Source organism: Amphiprion ocellaris, chromosome 8, assembly GCF_022539595.1.
Source record: "Amphiprion ocellaris isolate individual 3 ecotype Okinawa chromosome 8, ASM2253959v1, whole genome shotgun sequence".
Lineage (NCBI taxonomy): Eukaryota > Metazoa > Chordata > Actinopteri > Pomacentridae > Amphiprion > Amphiprion ocellaris.
The window spans coordinates 11,010,759-11,029,631 of NC_072773.1; the positions used below are offsets into that span (position 1 = coordinate 11,010,759).

The 18,873-nt window shown below is 39.2% G+C and overlaps 1 protein-coding gene across 1 annotated transcript in view; it reads right to left on the reverse strand.

The window, feature by feature from the left end:
- Positions 1 to 5,225: 5,225 nt before the first annotated feature.
- Positions 5,226 to 18,873, reverse strand: part of LOC111564728 (transmembrane protein 26) — a 106,357-nt gene continuing 92,709 nt past the window's right edge. The window contains exons 4-5 of the mRNA XM_023264495.2: positions 5,642 to 5,762; positions 5,226 to 5,551 (exon numbers count right to left, since the gene is read on the reverse strand). Of these exons, the coding sequence (XP_023120263.2) occupies positions 5,226 to 5,551; positions 5,642 to 5,762 (447 nt within the window). The remainder of the gene's footprint in view (positions 5,552 to 5,641; positions 5,763 to 18,873) is intronic.

Below are 18,873 nucleotides of genomic sequence, written 5' to 3' on the forward strand. Positions count from 1 at the left end.
GGGGGCTGGAGTCTATCCCAGCTGACGTAGAGTGTTGGGGACACCCTGGACAGATCACCAGTCTATCACAGGACTACACATAGAGACAAACAATCACACTCACATTCACACCTATGGACAATTTAGAATCACCAGTTAACCTCAACGTGTCTTTGGACTGTGGGGGGAAGCCAGAGAACCCGGTGAGAACCCATGCATGCATAGGGAGAACATGCAAATTCCACACAGAAAGATCCCAGGTTAACCACTGAGCCACTGTGCAGCCTCTAGCATGGCAACAATTAAATTTGAACATAGAAAACAGTGCAAAAGGTTGTGCTGCTTTTCAGTCTACTCCAAATTAGAACAACATAAAATATCCATCACTAAATGCAAAACAATGTCATTAAATGTCATAAAGAGGTGGAAGGCAGATTTTTCTACTTGAAATGTCGACATAATGAACAAGTCAACTACTTTAGGCAGAACCATGGGCAGAGTTTATCATTGCTGATAAGATCTCATAGCAGTCATGCCAGATTGGCTTTTCACAGACGTAATTCCCTGTGGGCTGCATCAAACCTACAATGACAGCTGTGGATATAAAAACAAACAAAAACATATGTCATATCTCAGTCTTTTTTAAGTGACTGATTTGTTTGAATGTATACTTTATGAATCTTTTATTTCTGGTGGCATTTTTGGTCAAGCCATAAATGCATACAGAAAGCATGTGGGAGAACTAAGAAGTTCATACTTTGCAATGTAATATAAATTCCATTACATAGTCACAAGTTACAGCCTTTTACATAAAGCTCAATCCACACCACCCAACCACAAAACAACTGGTTGTGGAACTGTTTACTGAAATGCCTTCTATCGTAAGGCAATTGTGCACACTTCCATCTGTTTAACAGAATAAAATCTAAAAAAAAAAAAACATTTAAACTAATGAAGCAGGAGTCGGTCCCAGCTGAATTAGGGTGAAGGCAGGGGACACCCTTCACAGGTTACCAGTCTATCACAGGGCTACAAACAAGCACACTGTTATGATGCCGTAAATCAGAGACTCAGAAGCAAGGCAACAGAGACAGGACAGACTTGGTATACAAGTAAACCACTTGTTTATTACAAACTTCACAAAAACTACAACAGAATGTGATGCTAGAGGGTCACAAAAGAGAAAATACTAACTCAGGAAGATCTCGGAACAGAATCGGGACCCTTTAGTGGGGCAGAAGTTAACTGAAACCAGGCATAATACACTAAACAACAGAACTATGAAAACTGACCCAAAACATAGTAACACCAAATCAGGTAAGCTAAAGAGTAAACAGGACACGGAGTGACATTACTGCCAAGAGTTCAGCACACAATAACAAAAGCAAGTAGCTCTGGGAGCAGAACAAACTCGGGAACTAACCAGGATCACTTGTATCGCTTCTAACATGATCATTTTGCATGGAAATATCACAGAATTCACAGCAAAGTATTAAGCTTATCCATATTCCCAGAGCTTTTTCACACTTCCAAGATTTAAGACATACAAACCACAATACACCATATGGGATCTTTATAGGTCTCTTGCAGTTTCCCCAACCATATGGAACAGCAAAAGTAAATTGCTATAGATGTCTCTTAATGTTAAACAAAACTACACAATGCACACCTTTTTAAAAGTTACAATGTTGAAAGGATGACTCATTTGATTAAAAGGTGCAATATTTTCAGATAAGATCACACAAAATTTCAAGAAGAAATTTTAATTTATAAATATTTAGGGGAAAGAATGTATTTGTGTTGCATCTACCCTGCCTTTTTCCTGCTGCCTTTGTCTAAACTGACTTGAAATTTACCTTGCAATATTTCTGAGACTAAGTGTGAACAGGGTGGCAGTTTGGGTGTGTGGATCAGCAATCTCCATTGATCTTCTGCCATCCCCAGCAAGACTCTAGTGTCACGCTGGACATGCACTTATTCCGTCTCTTATTAAACACAGGCACACACACACACACACACACACACACATATACAGACAAAGATGCCCTGTCAGCACAGTGGGCTGTTGCTCAGGGCCACTGAACTATATTCAGGGAAATGTCATATCTTCTCAATTCAAAGACAACCAGCAGATTTCTTTTTCAGTGACGTTTAAGCTCGCATGTACCTTAAACCTTATAACAGCAAGTGCTTGTATTGTGCTGCACATAGTGCATTAGGAGTTGTCTGAAACAGGACAGGACGTTTATGTCTTGACAGATAGCTTGAAGACGAATGTAGAAGGAGGAGAGGAGGAATTGTACATGTAACAAAATGTAACTATTCAATATCTGCTCTCTCTGTCTGGAACAACTACAATCTACTTGATACACTGCTTTCAACTCTTTTCACACAGCTGTGGTGAAGTCACACAGAATTTTCACATGTCAATCTGAAAGGAGACAAATTCACACTGACACTCTTAAGCTGCGACACTGATGCCACAAGTAAAACTTTAACAATGTGGTTCTTCAGAATGAGGTTCAGCTTACTGGAGAGAAATAAAGTTGAGACTGAGGATATTTTTTAACTGAGTATACAATGATGAGCAATTGTTGTCTTTGAGCCATTAGAGTGTGTTTTCCAAATAAAACAGACTGGGGTTCTTCTATTTGGCATCCATAAATGGCCACAGACATATGCCTGGAATATGTGAACAAATAAAGCAACAAAGTGACTCAATCCATTTCACTGCCTGCATAGTCCTTTCTAGAAGTGGGAAACATCACCACGTGATAAATCACCTCAGTGCTTGAGTGTTTTACATGATTAGATGGTGGAGGGAACATTAAATCAAGCTCGATTTGCTAATTGACTGACTGCAAGACCCTTATCCCTGTGCATTCTGGCTGTAAGCATTTTTCATGCATAAATGGAAATGACTGTCCAAAAAAAATAAATAAATAGCCACAAAAAACACCCTCCATCACAGACAATATCCAGAGTTGATTGTTTTAATGCATGGTTTTAGAGACTGTTATATGTGTGCAGCATATACATCTCTTCAGCTCCAGTTCTGTGCTGCCTCTTATTTTTGTCATTTTGTTGAATCATACAAAGTCAGCTAGATAAATCAGAATTTGAGCAACGTCAGCAGAGCCAGTTGAAGGGGGTGCAGTGATGTGAAATGCAGGGAGTTGACCTTGAAAATATGCTCAATTTGTGTTAGTGGTGGGGGCTAAATCTGGTTAAGCAGTGTATTCTCCATGCCCAAAGGATGCCAAAATATTCTGTGGCTACGCATAATGTTTAATGTTGTTACACAGGAACAAAATAGTTACATAATGAAACAAAAGCTTTACTATGCGTAGAAACATAATGCATGATTAGATCTTCGAAATTTCTCTTTTATATTTATCATGTAGACTTAAATAAGCCACCTAAGTCTGCCTTGCTTTGACCCTTTTTATTTAGCTTAACACAGAGTATAAAGTATATAGAATAAATCCACTCTGGTATGCTGAATGTTAATGCCCAAGCCTTTCAACGAGATATCAATGGAAATTTATTGGAGCACACTCAAGGACAATTGACTTAAAGCAAGGATATCATTCTTTAGTCTAGCAGAGGAGCTGTAATGATGAGAAATTCTTCAGTGAAGCACTGTAACCCCAGCAGTGCCTACCTGGAAGCAGAGAGTGTGGGAGCACCAGAGTCATTGCTATGGAAACAAGCATAACACTGCCAGGAAAGAAGCACACACAAGGCATAACTGAAAGCAAAAACTGCACCGCGGAGGAAAGAATGCTCTAATTGATTGGTCAATAGCGTTGATGGAAGCGCAGAGAAATACCTTGCTCCATTTTCCCAAGTCACACCTATGTAGCACCATTTTTCCCATGTCTAGGCAGAAAAAAGGTTGTTGTAACAAATGGTAAGTCTGTGCAGGAGACAACAAGCCGGGGGAGGAGGAGGAATATCTGCACAGCAACTTCATGCTGGAATCTAGATATCCACAGCAAATTTGATTGACCTGGTTTTATTACCTAGAGGGCTATGAAAAAAAAACATCTAAGGATATAATTCATTGGCCAGTTGAACTTTGAGAAAATAAGAGTAAAAGTACTGAACAGACACATCTTTTCCTCTAAAGTATACAGAATCCATTGACATCTTAGCTTTTTTCTAAAGTTTGATGGGGCAGAAAACAGGTCAAGGAGACAAGCTTCTCTCCTCCATTTGAGAAACAGAGCATGATGACCAGCACGAGGGTGATCTGATTTATTTCAAGTCACTTCTCTGCCCCTGTCACCTTGAAAAATGCTGTCCTCTTGTAGGAAAATTTCAGCCAGGGTAACCATGATTTCCTGACTACCAGTGAAGCAAAACACTGCTGGAGTGCAATGGGTGGATTGTAGTCATTGGAAAGCCAGCACAGCCAATATCACACATGGTTGCCTTTAGTATTAAATAGGATGGGAGGTCTATGGACAGAGGGAGAGGGAGCAAAAGTGGACAGACCACAGAGTAAGAGCTGTTGGCTGTTGACTCTGGGGAAAAAAACAAAAACAGGTAGAGGACCAACTTTAGCTTAAAAACTGTTCTGTTATAGTTTCTGGGAGGCTCGGATGCAGGAAAGAGATGGAGACGAACAAGTCAAAATCAATAGCTTTTATTTACAAAGGTAAACAGGCCCATGAACTATAAAACTGAACCGGAAGACTACAACCGGAAGTAATACCGAGTTACTGGTGAGTAGAGATGCAGACTGACTCAAGAAAGCCCCTAGAGGCGGGCGGACTATACGAAGAGTTTTATACAAGACAAGAAAACTAACCCACTGCAGGTAAAACCTTGGCAGGAAAATGAAATTACACACACTAGAAAATACAGAGTTCAATATACAGATAACTAACCTACTGCAAGTAACACCTGGGTAGGAAAGTGGAACTGCATACACACTAGGAAATACAGAGTTCAAAATACAGATAATTACAAACCAGAACTACTAGAACTAGGTTGTGCCAGGCACAGTAAAAGAGTGGCTACACTCACTGGAAATACTAACCTGCAGAATACCAGAACAAGAAGACAAGATATTAGAAGTAGACGGGCGTACAAGGCAATGAACAAAAGAGCGAACACACTCACTGAAGATGCTCAAGTAATACTAACCTACAGAAGACTACAAACAAAAGAGTGACTACACCCACTGAAAATACTCAAGCTATACTAACCTACCGAAGACTACTAAACTAGAACTCAAGCTAGTCTGGAAAGCATGGACTGAGACTTAGCTGAACAGAACAGGAGTTAGGGAAGACAGGAGAGCCGGGCAGAACGTCGAGGGTGGAGTGGCTGGGAGAGACTCGGTGTGTGGCTGGTGTTCGGAGGCTGCGACGACAGGCGTGAAGGTGGGGGGTATCGTCAGGAATAGTGGCAGAGAGAGGAAGACGAACCAGGTGAGTATCCAGGGTCGGGGGGGGACTGGGCTGAGAGGCGGTAATGGAAGACAGGCAAGCTGAGGAGACCAGGAAGCCAGGTGAGTCTGGGAAACAGGAGCTGGTTGTGTACGAGCAGGTAGCAGTCCAGACTAAGGAGAGAGAGAAATACAGGTTACAAGGATTCTTCAAGAAACAGAGGCTGGAGAGAATGGTTTGTAGACTGACTAGTTATCTTTCACGGTCTGGCTTTATTGTCGAAAGGGAGAATCCTGATTGGTTCTGCTCCACCTGCTCGTGCTTCTGCTGATGCTGATTGCTGATTGTCATCACCTGCCGCCGCAGCCTCTGTGCCAAGCACACCTAAAAAGAAACAGAAAGGCAGGGTGAAGGCAGAGCCCTATCCAGAGCCTGCAGCAGCAGGCCTGACATATTCAGACTGTAGAGATATTGTCTACATTAAAAGAAGTACATTTGCAGCTGTTGAGGCTGAAAATTCTTGCATATCTTAGGAATTGATCTTTTAATCTGCACTGGGAACAATTTGTATGAAAAAAAGGTACTGTGGCATCCTAGTGTGCTAGTAATGTAGGATACTTATTCCTATAACTTAATTGCATATATGGTTACAAAAAAAACCCACTTAATTTATGGAATCAAATAAACCTTTAAGTTGAAAACATTATTTTAATGAGTTATGTTGACATCATAAGATTGGTAATTGCAATCTTGTTTGTAATTTCAACTCAAATTTGGCATTCCTTTATTTGAAACTAAAATCAAGTTGTCGTAAGTCATTGAAGTCTGCTTGACAACTTAATCTTGCCAGGCCGTCAAGATTTAAGACCTTCTCTCCTACCTACTTAACATGCTGGGTTACAACAGTGTGTTAGAAGATCTGTAAACTGAACAAATATAAAATAGAAAACATTTCAAGGTGAGTGTCATGTCTTTTACAAATACATTCTATGAAATTAAGGAATTTGGGAGTAGTCACAACTATGACAAAAACTGATTTTGTGTAGGAAGTTAGATTACAAAAGCTACTAGTTAGTTAATGTAATTTGTTTCTCTATTGCCCATAGCAAATGCCAGTCAAATTTATCAGTGGAATTTGACCATCCTACACCTTAGTAGAGAAACTATTGTAAGTCTTGAATCTATCTAGATTGCCAAACTTGACCACTGCATCCCAGAACCGATAAACACAGTCTGATCAACTGGAGAAGAAATACATTTTTTTTTTTAAATGGCAAAGGTACAACACAGAAGGACCCTTCAAGGACTCACCTCACTCAGGACGTCAATCGAGCCTAACTGCAAGAGCCAAGGATCTGATGAGAACGACCAAGGGTAAAAGACATCAGTTATGCCGGCAACTCAGAGGCTGAAAAATCTTGGAGTAGACATTTCTAAGAGCACTGTGTATCGTTATTTAACAGAAACTTTGAGGCAGAAAGCTTACAAGAAGTAACGTACCCCGCGACTCACCCAACCGCAAAAGGCGAAGAGACTGACCTTCGCAAAGAAGCACATAACTCTGATCCCAAAAGACTGGGATCAACTGGATTCTCTCTGATGAATGCCCTCTTTACTTATTTCCAACATCCAACAGAACAAAACAACTGTTTCTATACAGATGATAGTCAAAAAGTACCATCTTCTGAGGAAGTGAAATTCAGTGCCCATAGTATGGTTTGGGGGGTTATGTCCACTTCTGGTCTCTCAGAGCTGCACATTGTGTCTCAAGGTACCACTGTTAATGCACAATATTATAACAACAACATTCTAGAAAAGGTACTACTTGCAGTTTCGGCCAGGAAGAAAAAATTGGGGCCTGTCACTGAATGGAAAATGTTTAACAAATGTTTGGAATTGGTATTTATGCAAGATTTTGGCCCTACTCACACTGTCCGTATGACTCAGCAATGGTGTTCTAAGCATCTGTCTGGCTTTCTGCATAAGGAGGAATGGCCACCAAACCCCCCTGACCTCAACCCAATTGAGAATTGTTGGAGAATCCTGAACAGTCGCATCTTTATCAGTCCACCACCAACCACAATAAAATAGCTCAACCCTAGGGCTGTGTGGAAGTGGGGGAAGATAGAACCATCCACACTCAAGAACCCCGTATATTCCATGCCTGAAAGACTGAAAGCCGTGATCAAAGTGAAAGGGGGAAATACTGGTTGAATAAATTGATTATATTGCCTATTCAGTCTTTAGCTTTGTTTTTCTGGGGAGAAAGAACTTGGGACACGGTGCAGTTCAGGTTGTGACAATAATTTCACTTCAAAAATTGTTGCCATGATGCCAAGCAACACTGGGCTTTGTGCTGCAAACTCCCACTTTTAACTGCTGACCACTTAAGCAGTGAGCTGATCAGAGGGAATGGGTTGTGAGAGGTTTGTCACTGAAACTGAATTAAGGCAAATTGATGGTATTATTCCTCAGGCTGCACTACTGGGATGGTATAAATCACCTTGCTGCTGAGCAAAAAAAAAAAAAAAGACAGCCAGTGGATTAAAGACATTCTGGCTATGATGAACTTTTCTTTTCTCTGCTCAAGCTACGCAAATAAGGCATTTGGAAAGAGCAGGACCCTTGAAGCAAAAGCAGCAATCATCCTTGCAACACATCCGGCCATACGATACCACTACTATTGTATACCAGGGGCTGAAGAATAGTGTGTTTTTATAAGAGAGTGTGTGCCACCAGCATATTATGAGACAGTTAATAGGTTTTACTTGCTTTCATCTGCAATTCAAAGGGTTTTGCTGTGCAAACAAAATAATTTGCTTTTTCTGTCCCAATGCCCCTACTCTGTCCCGTGGGTAAATGCAGATTTAGCACACATTCAGTCAATCTGGATTTCAAGAGGGACATTTAAGGTTAACTTAGTCATTTGATCTCTTTTTACCCCTCATCTCTGCACCTGTTTCCCTACTTAATACTCCTCTACCTCCGTAGGTAATGCTATTGCAAAAGAAATGAGGGTCACAAATCCAGTAAGATTCATCACAGGCTCAAATCAGATTAGTTTAATCCGATGTAAAGCAGGAGCCAAATGTAGTTCTTCTCAATATGGAGCATCAGAATCCAGACAGAACAATGACAGCACTCCATAACAGCTTGTTAGAGTTAAGAGTGTGCAGTATTAGCCAGAATATATTTACAGTTTGCATGCATAGAAGCAATATGTGCTCTGCTTTTAGACACCATTTAACACTCACTTTACTGCTTGTCAAAGTGCTGGCAAATTTTGTGTTGGAACATTTTTTTTCAAAGGGACCAGTCAGACTCATGATTTTGCTGACACAGAAGTCCTCTGGCATGAACAACACCTTTCACCAGAAGCTTTACAAATGCTAAAATGTAGAAGCTGAAATCTGCACATTCTGTGGGGGAGTCTGCTTCCTCAACAAATCAGGGCTAAAAGATAGCCTCCTGCCTTTCTCTTTTGCATCAGTGCTCCTAACTGTGGGCCAGCTTTCCAGTGTAGCAATTCTTAGAGACACTTTTAATCACCTTGTAATATTGCCTTAGTTCAGTTCCTTCTTTTTCCCCTCTCCCCTTCCTGTCCCTGTGGCATTTAATTTATCCTCCATGTATCGATTTAAGATCAGAAGTGTGGGGCTGCTCCTGACGACTCCGTTACAAATTATTCATATGTTTATTGAGAGGATTGTAAAGATCAGAGCCAACATACACACACACACACACGCACACACACACACGCACACACACACACTCTCCTGCTTCTGCCACTACATTTCCATTCCACACCAAACTCCTTCAAGGTTTCAAGACAGGTGATTTGAATGATTTATATCTCCCCTTACTTGCACATTGCTTCAGTTTCTCTGTTAATGTAAAACACTGTGGTGTGTAGTGGCAATTTGCTGATTGGAGAGTCACTTCTCCTGAATACCTTTGCTGAGCCGGGTGTGTGGGTTATATTTTACCATTTACTGATTGGCATCTGGATATCCGCAAACTTTAAGGAGGCTTCATCCTGTGTGCACGCTAATGGCACTTCATCCAACATGTAACTATGAAAAACCTTAAGATGTGACTTAAATGTCATGCTAGATGTATGTAGTGATGCTATAATGGCCTGTCAGAACACTTACACAACCACAGTAGTGCAATTGAAGTAAGTGTGGCACACACATTAGCTTCGTCCTTTTCCTCTCCGGTCCTTCCACTCCCGGATGACCCCAGGGCTGCTTTTATATTTGTCTCACATAGGGTCCACTTGTTGGAAGGACGGTGAACATACGGTAATGATGCCCAGACAGGGTTTGATAAGTGGTCAGACAGCTGCAAACTGCAAAGCAGATGGAATGATGTACCCTTTACAGAGCTGAATGTCATTGGCTGGCATTTTCCACCATGCTTTATGGATAAGACTGCTGAAAATGACCTGCAGCAGAAAAGAGAGGCCCTCCTCACTCTAGCAATGTACAGGAAAAGAAATGCATTATGTTGTGATCACATAGTTGAAATGTACAATAATTACATAATACACATAGTTATGTTGAAAGTGAAAGGCCATGTCTAAAAACATACACACAATGTGGCTTTAAGTGGTTCTAAATGAAGCACCAAAATGTGTTTAATGGCTGCATGTACTGTCTTTTATGCTGCTAGTTGTGACGGTGATCATGACAATCATTGTCATTGCAACTGCTGCTAACAACAGATTCAGTGAATGAATATAAATGTCTGAACTTGTCCTAAACTTGCAGATTTATGGACTTGAGGGCTGCATATCAGTGAAGGCGCATTTGCCACAGGCCATTTAAAAAGCACAATTCATCAAGCCTGCAAGAGGCCTTATGGATTTTCTGCAAATCTTTCAGTCCACTCTGGGTGCAGATTTCACCAAAACTTATTTGAAAGATTACTCATAATTTGTACAACTATGGATGTGACAAAGTACGAAGCTCTTAAAAGAATTTATAATAGGAATAAGTTGACCATGAAAGTCCTCATTAATACACAGGAAAAACAAGACTAGCAGTCATTAATATTAAAATGTTTGTTTAGTACTGTCTCAGTTTTGCTGATTAGCACTAAACACAAAGTAGAGCTAACACTAACTCAAGAGATTTATAGGTATTTAATCATAAACTAAAGTTTTAAATCGAATCGAATATAATATCAAATTAAAATTTGACCTGGTGACTGCAATAAAGGAAAAGGATCATCAAAATAATTTCAATGGCTGGGGGGGAACCTACATGTCTTTGCCAACTTTGATGTCAGTCTATTCTTTATTTAATGAGGAATTTCACTGGAAGCTACAAATTTAAACATCAAGTTGGCATTATAGGAAAACTCAGGACATCACCAAAGTCAGAATAATGTATCTTCTGGTGGTCATGGAAGTTTGTGACTATATTTTATGACTATCCATCCAAGGTGATTGAGTTATTTTAGCTTAATCAGCTGATAAACAACACAAGGTCGGAACCCACAGAAACAGGTAGATGGCTGTGTTTTTCCCAACTATAATTCATCTCCATACAACATGATTTTAACATATTACAGATCTTTTTCTGTTACTCATGTTACTTATGCAGTGAAGCATGATGCCAATGTGACAATTCCCACTCACTGTTCAACAAAATGTTCTGATATTAATTACACGGTCAAGATCTTGGCATTGATTGTGTCTCTGGCAATGACTTAAGTCGGGAGTCCTTATAATGTATTTGCCACATACACTATCTGGATTGTTATGACCTCAGAAATTTGGCAGAGAGATGTCAGTAAGTTATATAAATCCAGGCATTTAAAATGTTCCTATAGAAACCTATGACCTAAAACAAAGAGAAAACTGTCTTTCAAGATGATCCACCTTTTTCTCATTCAGAAATCTTTGGCTGGTAATGTGCCATGTGATGTCACCTGCTAGGCTGCTCCAAAACACAGACAACAAGGTGTTTATCACAACAAGTAGTAAAGAGATGATAAGATCTAAGTGTTTCTTTTTTCATCTCCCTCCCTTCTTTAATTTAGAGACTGCCGTCAGCAATAGCAATAACTGTAGATTAGCAGTAGGGGGATTTCTCTGGGGATAGAAGCTACAGAGGAAATCGTTCCAGGCCGTTCCTCTGCAAATGTTGTTCTTTCCAAAGGCCAGATCTCTCTGCTCCATTGTCTTTGCAGCCCCCGTATTTTGCCCAGTTTTACTGCTCTTCTGAGGGACAATTTGTGTGTTGGGCCCTGGCTTTATTTGTTGGTGCTCTGCGAAGGGTAGGAGAGGACGTAAAAATGAAACCCATTAATCACCTCACAGGCTATAAGAGATAATTGTGAAGGGAAAGACATTGAGAGCAGGAGAACAAGTGAGCAGGAAAGGAGAGGTAAGTGAGGGAAAAGAGTCGAGGGAGACCAAATAAAATAAATCAGGAAGGGTGGCGTGGGGATTCTTACATATAACAGCCTTTGCCTTCACTTTCCTCATTCACTCAGTCTTCCTCCCACCATGCTTGGAGAGGGTTGATTGAGTGCAGCAGAAAAGTGAAATATTACAGTCAATACATGACTTTTCAAGCTCCCATGACACTCAACTGATGGCGCCTTGTACCATTTGTTTAAATTACAGAGCTGCATTGAGGCTATATTTAGAGTCAGCAGACAGAACACAGACATGTACTTTATGAATGAATTGTGAATCTGTGGATTCACCCTAAAACAAAGCAACAATAAACATGTCAGCTGCTAATTATACTGATTCTCTTTGGGAAAATTGATCATAATTAAGGTCAAACAGCAATAACTCCCTACATGATGACATCTACTGCACATGTAACACATACAGTTTAGCCATGTACACCACCATTCAAAAGTTTGTGGTCACTAAAAAAGTCCTTATTTTTTTAAATAAAAGCTTTTTTTAAATGAAGATAACATTAAATTCATCAGAAATATAGTCTAGACATTGTTCATGTGGTAAATGACTATTGTAGCTGGAAATGGCTGATTTTTAATGGAATATCTACATAAGGGTACATAAAGTGTTAGTTTTCATTGTCTGGCTGACCCCAAACTTTTGAACTGTAGTGTCTGTAGTTTTGTCCTGTTGCTAGTCTTTGGGATTTTTGGGGTCTTTAAAGAATTTTCTTTTTCATATATAAAAGTGAAAATTGGATACTACTATACATTTTAAAATTTACAGTTCAACAATAGATAAATATAATCTTTTGTCTTTTGTATATAAACCATACATGATGACAGGCGTATATTATTTCGCTTAAATTAATTAAAATATAGTAACTGACAGAAATCATGGATGAATTGTTGTTTCTAGTGACAGGTAAATGAATGAGTCACTGGAAACCTTAAATTAAATTTAAATAGCTGATAAAATGAATGATTTCTCAAATGATCTCATCCTCTTCTGTCAACTCTCACTGAACTTTGGATGAATTAAAAAAATAATTTACATAATTAGTCAACACAGCAGACATCCTGTGCAAATGCCAATGGTTCACTAGGTCAGTTGGGAAATATTTCATGATATCACAAAAACATTTTCATTGATTCTTTGTAGTATTTAAAAAGGCACATATAGAATAGGCTGATTAGTTGCAGGATTAACATTTAAGGGATGCAATGCAGACCACTGATCAGTTCAATTAAATTCTGGAAACTTTAATAACCCTCAGAGGGCAAAACAATACTGGCTTAATGCCACATTGAACATGCAGATTTTAGAGCCTCTGAGAAACAGATACATTTTTGCTTTCTGCATTTTTGCATTGGTTTGGGTTTTTGTTCTTGCGGTGATGAAGATGTAAGATTTCCTTAGGATTCTTTCACACGTTGCCTGTTGGATAAAACAAACCCTGGTGCATTTGCCCTTTTGGAGCAGTTCTTTCAGGCTGGTGTGAAACACATCAATCAAGCTCTGGTGTTGACTAAACAACCAGACCGTGACAGCCTGAAAAGGAGGCTCTCAGTTTAGTTTGTTCCTTTGTAGTATGAGAGAAAAACAGCAAACCATCCACAGCACTGTGTGAGCGTACATGTATGATCTGAGTATAAACGCAAATGCTGAACTGCTATTAAATCCATCTGTTGATCAAGACATGTTATAAAAGCAATGTCAAATAAATAATGTAGCGCATACAGTAAAACAGAGTGAGCACGACCCTGTGCAATATCACTTAAATGTCAAGGGATTGCATCACCTAACAGTAAATGCATTCTAAGTTGAACAATAGGGTAAAACTAACAGCTTAGATTTACTATATTTGAAAACACAGGCCCTATAGTAAAAAGCTCAGTCCAACAAAAAGGGCTACTGAGATTCAATTGTTATAATTGTTTACCACTTCTTCTGTCAACCTTTAGTTTTATTGGCAGAATCAATCCTCCTCTGCATCCCAAAGGTGATCTATGGGATTTAAGTCAGGAAACATAATTGACAAGGTCATAGTTTCACTTTATCATATCATGCTGGAATATCTCTCCTCTGCCAAGCTTGTGCAGACTGGGAGTCATCTTGCCAGCCTGTATTCTGGTGTATCCATAGACATTATTGGTGACAACTATAAATGTCATCTCCCTGACACCTTTGGCATGCAGCCCCATATCATCACTCTCCCATCTCAGTGCTTCACTCTCAGGACTATGCGTTCACTGTCGTTGTCCTGACCACATTCATGCCAAACACACTGGACCCCATCTGAGCCGAACAAATTTAACTTGGTCTCATCTGGCCACAAAATCTTACAGTTTTGTGCTACAGAGCAGGCAAGGGATTTTCTCTTGGATGTCGTCTTAACATTATAGTAAATGGTCTTCACTTATATAGCACCTTTCTACCTTAGCGGTACTCAAAGCCCTTTTACAATGTGTTTCTCATTCACACACACATTCACACACCAATAGCTTCCATGCAAGGTGCCCGCCTGCCATTGGGAGCAACTTCAGGTTCAGCATCTTGCACAAGGACATTTTGACATGTAGAGGGGGTGGGGGATTGAACTGCCAGCCTTGCAATGGGTGGTATTCTTTACACTGAGCTATCAGAAAAAATACGATTTCCTGTGATAACCCCTGTGTCAAGTCTGAAGCACTTGCCTTCCTGTTTTTCAAAGGTCAGGTGTGAAAGTGGCACATTGTCTGTGGCATCACTTAAAGATTATCAGTGTGGTCTTGATTTATGATGCTATGGTTTGTTCTATACCTCCTAAACCTGCTACTGTGTATCAACTGATTTTTAGTGGGACATTGATCTTCCTCTATCGTTTACCATCTTTGTGAAGTCTCACAATTCTCTTTCTCTCTCTGATTTCCCAGTTGCTCACAATGCTTTTGACAGGTTTATTACATGTGATTTCATGATGTAGACATTCAGATAGACATAGACCATTGGTCAAAAACTGAGAAAGTTCTCATGTTCACAGCTCATTTAATAACCATGTCCATGCAAATAGACTAATTGGAAATCACAAGTGTTTTGTACCAGTGAAAAGAGAATATGAAACTGGTTTCACTGATCACAAGTTTATTCTTGTATTTCTGCTTTGGGGCCTACCTTTATATATATATTATATATTTTATACATTTAATAGCCATTCTAAACTATTTGCTTTCGACTGTTAAGCGGAAATACTCTACCGTTTTGACTGAGAAGTACGGAAATTAGTGAGAGGTGATACAATCTTGAAACATTTGACATTTAAGTAATTGTGCAGCGTTGTGAATCTATATCTGTTGAATAGTGTGTATTGACATAAGGTACTTTTGCAGCCATAGTAATCCATAATAATCCATAGTAATCCTTACTTTTTGCATTCTCTTGAACAAAAGTGAATGAAACTCAACACATTAACTATCCGTTCATAATATCCAGATACAACATTTTTCATTTGTCTCATTTCTTTCTGTCAGTGCTCATATGACTTTTGACACCAGAGAACAAACACTACCATTCAAAAGTTGGGGTCACCCAGACAATTTCACGTTTTCCATGAAAATTTACACATTTATACATGTGCTAACATAATTGCACAAGGGTTTTCTAATCATCAATTAGCCTTTCAACACCATTAGCTAACACAATGTAGCATTAGAACACAGGAGTGATGGTTGCTGGAAATGTTCCTCTGTACCCCTATATAGATATTCCATTAAAAATCAGCTGTTTCCAGCTAGAATAGTCATTTACCACATTAACAATGTCTAGACTGTATTTCTGATGAATTTAATGCTATCTTCATTGAAAAAAATGCCTTTCTTTCAAAAACAAGGACATTTCTAAGTGACCTCAAACTTTTGCTTGCGAACATTGTGAACATTATTTTCATTATTTTTACATTCCAATGCTGTTTCCTTTAAAGACCCACTAGTGAAAATCTAGCTTCTTCTTCTTTTTTTTTTTTACCCTGTTTACATGTCCAAATAATGTTTATATGCTGAAAGGCAGACAATAAATCAAATAGGCAGTCTGAAACTGCACTGTACCAATGAGCAGTCTTAAAAACATGAATTCATATAGGTAAAGACTACCTTTACAGAGCTACGCATTCAAGAGGAAGTAATGGTGCAGTTACATCTGTGCCATCTTGAGATAGGAGGGTATCATTTTCGTTGAAAAAAAACCTTCCAAATCACTAAAATAACTTTGAAAGAGATGAATTTTTATGGATTATCTCTTAAAACCTGATGGACACATTTTGCATACAAATTTACTTCCCTGCTTGCCGGTTGAGTTGCTCTAGAAGCCTTCATTGCAGCAAGTAGCACATCAGATGAAAGCTGTATAACCTGACCTTTCCAACAGTGCTCGTTATTTGTCTGTGCTACAACGTGTTGTTGAGAACAAATAACTTCATTTACATCAAGTATCGAGTATCATAGTCACGATTTGTATACAACGGGGCATCCATCTCCACACCCATGACTCTGGTTTAAATTACTTATGAAGTTATCATTGCCGAGATATGTTCATACATGTGTTAATAACTATACAATGCATCACTGAATGACAATAATGACACTAAACTTTTTTTTTTTTTTTTTTTTTTTACCATTTTCTAAGCCGCATAGTAAGCCATCATCATGGTTCTGATATTGTCAAATGGGAGGAGTGAGGTCTGTGCAATTTGTTATCAATAAATCTTGGCCTTTAAATTCCGATGTGAGAGCAAATACCATGGCGCCTCAGAAGGCAGAACCAGAGAGGAGTTTTAACAACATTTATTTCAAGAGTTTAACACTAAAAGAGATCCAGGTCAAATTAAAACGATGAAAAATTTAGCAATAAGTTAAAATGATTTATTTTTTAAATTGCTAAAAACAAGCAAGCAGGCCAAAAAGTCCCTTCGTTTGAACATGAGAAGTGAAGTGGGGTGCTGGCCATTCCAGCAGGATGCAGATAGAACAGGATAAACCTGAGAGGCAGAACACGGTACACTGTCAGGCCTTCTGGCTGCTAACGCCTGATGCACCGTCAGTCTTCTGCAAAATGCAAGAGTCACTGAACCTGTACAGGAAACACAAAATATGCCCACACACAGCCAGAGTGCAGCAGTTACTTAGCAGGACATGCTGTCAGTGCAGCACCAGGTATGTGGGGTCTCTCTCTGGTCAGGTGTGCTACCAACTTCTGGGTCACTCCACTTGGTCCACAGCTGCTTCACTGTCTCGATCGCTCACTCGTCCTGTTGTCTGCCAAGCAGCGACCTCTGTCATAAGATGTGCTGTATTGATTCAGCCATGGCCCTCTTTTTCTCTTGCCTCTACTCTCCTTCTCCTCATTGCTCCCGAATCCCCTGACATACAGCTGTTAATCGGGCAGTCCTCTGTTATTAAAAGCCAAATGTTCATACGTGCAGGCAGTCATTGGTCATCTAGAATCCAGATTCACACACTAAGAATTACAAAATAAAAGTACACAGTAAAAGTCACTCACGGCAGTAAAACACACGGTATAAAAGGTGCAAAAAAAAGCTAAAACCACTGTAACCAGGATGTAACATACAAGGTCACTGTACACAAAAGTATAAATTGATAAACTGCCCACAAGAGTGAATGGTAACACAGATAACCAATTATTCCCCACTGATTTATTTGAAGATGCCACATCTCCCAACAGTTACAAAAAATAGCTCTCCTACCAGTTTTTTTTTTAGGTTGAGACACATGTAAATACATTACGTTTGTATACGTACAACATCCTTTTTATATGAAGGTTAATGCAAACAATCTGCAAGTGTTATCAAATCAAATGATGGAAGATCTAGATAGCCTAGACTGGTCTGAGAAAAAAAAAAAAAAAAACAAGATACATGAATACATGAATTATCCTAAAACTAACCTAGGCTAAAAGGGTTAAATCAATGACCACAGGGGGATTTTAAGGAGATTATCATATTCAAATGTCAGAGACAACTGGAAAAACCAGGTGTATCATTGCAAAAATAATAGTTATTTCAGGATAACTGGGGAAATAGTGAAGCTAACTATAACCATTGGCCAGACAGCTACTTTTAAAAAAGTAGGGACCAGAACTAGTCAGGTACAATGAACTCCTTGTTTGCCTTTTCCCTAAAACAACCAGTTCTCCAAGCCTTTGCAGATAACTGATGAATGTATTGTTTGATTTATTTTTATACTCTTCAAACCATCCAGTAAATAATCATGCAGCATATAGAGCCATCGTTATTTCTTGCACTTGTTCATCCACGTTTTACTTTAATTTGCCACCTTTCTATAAAAGCTACACATTCCAACACTTCTAGAGGAGTAAGTCCACACCTGAGATCCACAGTGACTCAGGTGAAGAGTTGCCATGCTGTGAAGTCACGCATAAAGGCTAAAGTTTGCAAGCTAGCATATAAAGATCACCCATATTTTTTCATAATTCCTATATAAACCAATCTTTGTAAACAAATCATGAGAAAACTGATGTTTTCTTCATCAATGTCTAACTTTACCTAAATTCTTATGTGAATAGTTTCATTGTTTTTCGGTTACCTATGCTATATACTATAAAGCTATACTTCAGCAGCACCTCTTTATGGGGGAGCTATAACTAGCACACAAAGGATAGTTCATGGAGCCTGAGAGTATGGACCACTTCCAGAAAAAAAAAAAAAAAAAAAAAAAAAAAGAAACAGGGCTGGGCCAAGCCAGCACTGCCTGCTCAGACAGTTTTAAATCTTTATAGCAATTAAGGTAATCAGAAACACTTCATTAGCTTGCAGGCAAAACCACTGATGAATTGCCAGTTTTTGCCAATAAAATATCACTAATTGCAACTTTAAGAATTGTACTGAATTATCGGACTGGTCTTTTTAGGTGTCACAACTGAAAATTCAGCCCCTTCATTTTAATCTGCTCTTTTAATGAGGACAAGCTCCTTTATTGACCACTTGCACGCTGCTGCCTTTTTACAAGAAACTGTATTCAATGGATTGTCATTCAGTTTTAAACTCCAGAATGCTTGACT